A 5,000-nucleotide genomic window follows, 5' to 3' on the forward strand; every position below is an offset into this window, starting at 1 on the left:
ATGTATATTAATTTTTCTCCAACACTACGTTTTTACAAATGCAGATGCTTTGGCCGTTGTCATGTGGTATCAGCAGGCCGTTAGTTGATAAATATAACACAAAATGACTGACTACCATTAAATATAGTTATTAAGGGGTGAGTTGCGGAAATGTGCTTAAGTGCAAACAGGGCGTAGCAGGAAGCGAACAGATTTCGGTGCATCTTTTTATTTTTTTTATAATATCTTGTCTCTAATCTTCTCATATGTGATTCCTACCATGAAGAAGATTTACAATATGAAATGACAGACAGGCCAAGTCGAACATTCAGAGATTGCAACACCGGCTTGAAGATCTACCATCACTCACTGACTCGTTCCAGATGCGGGGCGTTAGCAGTGCTTATCAACCGCCAGGTATTTGTGATCAGCTTTAGGCTGTTAATCTATCTCTAGATTGGGTATTTTTATCTTAGAATGAAGTTAATTTGAAGGCATGAAAGGGCGTAAAGTATGCCTGTAGAAGTATACTTAGTGAACCAAACTAATTCCAAGCTGAGGAAATACAATATAACTGACAAATCAAATGTCTACTGCATGCTACTAATGCCGAGACAACAGTATGGTATACTTCGTCATCGCGCATTTGAATGATCTTTATCAATAATAAAAATTCATGCAAAGACCATGTGTGTAGTGTCTGATCTCGATGACAACCGCACTATGAGTGACAGTGGAGGAACATGACTAAGATAAGTCAATTTAGAAAAAAAAATCTAATATATAAATAAATAAACTAACTAATAAATAAATATATTCATTTTTTTCAAGAGCCATTCATTCCACTGTAGAAAATCGGCCTCTCTCATTTCATTACTTGAGAGGATATTTCGCAGTCTCACCCTTGCCTGATTGGATGCCCTTCCTAATCAACCGCGTTTAGGCGCGCTTAACACCTGTAATACGGCGGCGACTTCCCCTACGACACCTGCGTTTTTTTTATTTCTCAAGGCGATATGTCGATTTCTCGCCGTGAGATTAGGCTCGAGCGAGCAGTCAGAGCGCAGGCATTTTTACGACTACAGTGACGGGGAATTGAACTTGAGACCATGAGGGTCGGAGTCCAGTGCTCTAACCACTGGACCATCGCGGCAGTCTACATATACATACATATATATATATATATATATATATATATATATATATATATATATATATATATATATATATATATATATATAAATCATCAATAACGGTATGCTCATGTTTGACCAGCCGTGGACCACTCCACCATCCTTCGCCACTCAACTCGATCTTGCGCTTTTCTTTCCACTTGTACCATTGTGTGTGTGTGTGTGTGTGTGTGTGTGTGTGTGTGTGTGTGTGTGTGTGTGTGTGTGTGTGTGTGTGTGTGTGTGTGTGTGTACATATATATATATATATATATATATATATATATATATATATATATATATATATATATATATATATATATATATACACATACACATACATATATAGTTCATGTCTGAGCCGCCGTGGTCACAGCATGATACTTAATTGTAGTTTTCATGTTGTGATGCTCTTGGAGTGAGTATGTGGTAGGGTCCCCAGTTCCTTTCCACGGAGAGTGCCGGTGTTACCTTTTAGGTAATCACTCTCTCCACCTATCCGGGCCCGGGACCAGCACTGACCTGGGCTAGCTTGCCCACCCAGTGGCCAAATAGGCAATTGAGGTGAAGTTCCTTACCCAAGGAACTTTACATAATTTTAGGTAAATCGAACCTAGATACTCTCCGTGGAAAGGAACTGGGGACCCTACCACGTACTCACTACAAGATCATCACAACATGAAAACTACAATTAAGTACGGTGGCTCAAACATGAACCTACCGTTGAAATAATACAAATATATATATATATATTATATATATATATATATATATATATATATATATATATATATATATACACACACATATATACATATACATGTATGTGTGTATATGTGTGTGTGTATGTGTATGTGTGTGTGTGTGTGTGTGTGTGTGTGTGTGTGTGTGTGTGTGTGTGTGTGTGTGTGTGTGTGTGTGTGTGTGTGTGTGTGTGTGTGTGTGTGTGTGTGTGTGTGTGTGTGTGTGTGTGTGTGTGTGTGTGTGTGTGAGTGTGTGTGTGTTTGTGTGTGCGTGCGTGCGTGCGAATGTGCGTGCGTGCGTGCGTGCGTGCGTGCGTGCGTGTGTGTGTGTGTGCGTGTGCATATATATATACATATATATATTTATAATTATATATATGGCCGCGGTGACCGAGTGGTTAGAGCATCGGACTCAAGACCTCGATTGCCTACCTAGCCAATGGGTGGGTAAACCAGCCCAAGTCAGTGCCGGTCCCAGACCCGGGTAAATAGAGTTGGTGACTCGATAAAAAACACCGGGCGGAAGGCAACGGCAAACCGCCGCTCTAAATTGCCAAGAAAATCATGGAAATCCATGATCGCCAACGTCCTTGTGGGACAGGGTACTTAGGAAAAAAAAATATATATATATATGAATATACATTTTTTTTCAAGTACCCTGTCCTACAAGGACGTTGGCGATCATGGATTTCCATGATTTTCTTGGCAATTTAGAGCGGTGGTTTGCCGTTGCCTTCCGCCCGGTGTTTTTTTTTTTCGTTTTTTTCATCTCTATTTACCCGGTTCTGGAACTGGCACTGACTTGGGCTGGCTTACCTATATACACGCCGCAACAAGCAAGGGTAACTACACTTAATCCTCTACTCAGCTTGTAAGTGCCAAGGTCTGTGCGCCGCCGGGGAAAGTGTGCCGAATGTGTCGCTCTAGGGCGTCATGTGGTGAAATATTATATGTAGTTGGTAACGTGGTAGTATGAGTGTCCAGGGAATGGTAGCTATGGCGTTATATGTTGGACGCGCGTTAAGGCAATGTGAATAAAACTTAGAGTCCTCGCTAGGCTGTTTTATTTGTTTTTGGTTTCTTTGTGTTTTTGCTTTTGTTATATAACTGTGATTAGCAACTGAAGGTATGACATGCGATCCAGTGAGCAGCGCTGCATCTGTGACAACGTGGAAAGATGAGTCGCGTGACAAGACATACCTGACATTGAAGGCGTTGGTAACAGTCTTCTCCTGCGTTTGATATTTGCAGCGGATGTGGTAACCACGGCCCTGATTGGTTACCAGCTTCCTATGTGGTTGTACCACCACTGTGTTGAAGTACTCGATACCGTCCTCCTATGGTTTACAAAATAATAAAGAAAGAAAATTATTAAACATATAATTAATGCTTCATAACCATGAATGAGAGAGAGTCATTAGCCTGTTAAAGTAGTTTACACAATGATTTTTTTCAGATATGATTTTTTAATGACATTTTATTATCAAGATCTTCTTTTGATGAATAGTCCTACTAACAAAGAAAATAAACCTTAAAGAAGACTAACTCAGGAAAGTTTGCACGGACGTGAATCGTAATAATAATTATAACTTCAGATGGGTAAATAATGAACTCTATGAATGAGTAATTATTCCATGAAGGCAAATTTGACTCCAAAGATCGTAACAAGAACGACCGGAAACGCAAAACAATCCGAATGAAGTCACTGGTTCACGAAGATTGAAGACTCTTCCCTTTGGTTCTGTGATTGGAACCAAAGGACAGACGCTTGCGAAGAAGCCGCATGCAACGCTCAGCTTCCGTGCTGGAGTTATGATTTTTATTTTTAGTAATGTGAAGCGTTAAAAAAACTACCACCAATATAAACACAATGGCGATAATCAAAAGCAGCTGACGGCTAACGACAGGAAGCGACTCAAGACGACTAGCTGGACGTCAAGAGAGCAAAGAAAAAGCAGCTGAAAGTTAACTGCTATTTAACTTGGTGTTAAATAACCACCATCTAGAATGTGCTACCACACTATAAGTTCAGAATTTTTACTCTCTCTTTCACTCCCTTTTCCTAATTCCCACAAGAGAATAAGAGGGGGGGGGGGGTTAATAGCCTGGGAAATGTGCTCCTCACGCAACGCGACTGTCGGCATTGGACGCAGTCGTGAGGCAGGATACCTGGCAAAGGTTCGCCAGGATAATTGGATGTAGTTAAGTTCAATGGAATTGGGCGTGAGGGCGCACGGTCGACTGGAATGACTCGAGACCGTGACAGAGTAAACTAGATTCCTTTACAATTATCAGTTTAGGAGTTGGGAGCGCAGATATTTTTTCTCTTTGAGATCATCCAGTACTCTTTAGCTATTTGAATGGCCACGGTTATCATCACTGATAGTGGTAATACCAACACAACCATTACGGTTTCATTATCATTCCTAGATTTATCAACAAAAAGTAATCGTGCTACTACAACTGTTACTAGCTTTATATACCACCATACATACTCACAGCTACACACACAAACGCGAAAAAACACAAGGATCTTTCACTGCTTGAAGCTCCTATCACTGCTAAGTCGCGGATAAGCGCACTGGGGAACAGTGAACCATATGGAGAAAATTGACACGTTCCCACGGTCTCCCGATGCCATCCGATCTCTTTGGGCTGGACCTATTCGGGCTGGTCGATGATAGCACCTTTCGGCTTCTTCGCTTTTCTCTTTCATTGAATTTCGGAACGCTGAACTTTTAAAAATCTTTTTTTCGTCTTTATTCCTTACGCCCTTTTCCCTCAACGGTGATGTGTTAGTAACCGCTGATATAAGTATATTATATACAAGAAACAATTTGCTGTATCCACATGGAGAAAATCCAAATCAACACGATCCTTTCCAATACCCGCTTCTGTGACAGCTGCCCACCTGATGTTCTTGTTAAAAGACCAGTGTGGGAAGACTCTGACAACCACCGTAGGTACGTGACCCCCCCCCCCACGTGAGGTCTTCATCTCTAACGGAGGCAGAGGTTCTCCAAACATCGGTTAAGCATGTGAAATATCAACAGTGAAAGGAGCTCAGGTTCTACATCTCTACGGCGCCAACGTCCGACGCCTATCT

At 41.2% G+C, this 5,000-nt stretch overlaps 1 protein-coding gene across 1 annotated transcript in view; it reads right to left on the reverse strand.

Annotated features, from left to right (window-relative positions):
* Positions 1-4,535, reverse strand: part of LOC119575669 — a 9,029-nt gene extending 4,494 nt beyond the window's left edge. Inside the window, exons 1-4 of the mRNA XM_037923297.1 lie at positions 4,435-4,535; positions 4,020-4,174; positions 3,601-3,698; positions 3,095-3,231 (exon numbers count right to left, since the gene is read on the reverse strand). Of these exons, the coding sequence (XP_037779225.1) occupies positions 3,095-3,231; positions 3,601-3,698; positions 4,020-4,174; positions 4,435-4,535 (491 nt within the window). The remainder of the gene's footprint in view (positions 1-3,094; positions 3,232-3,600; positions 3,699-4,019; positions 4,175-4,434) is intronic.
* Positions 4,536-5,000: the final 465 nt, after the last annotated feature.

This window comes from Penaeus monodon, chromosome 7 (assembly GCF_015228065.2).
Source record: "Penaeus monodon isolate SGIC_2016 chromosome 7, NSTDA_Pmon_1, whole genome shotgun sequence".
In the NCBI taxonomy this organism is placed as follows: Eukaryota; Metazoa; Arthropoda; class Malacostraca; order Decapoda; family Penaeidae; genus Penaeus; species Penaeus monodon.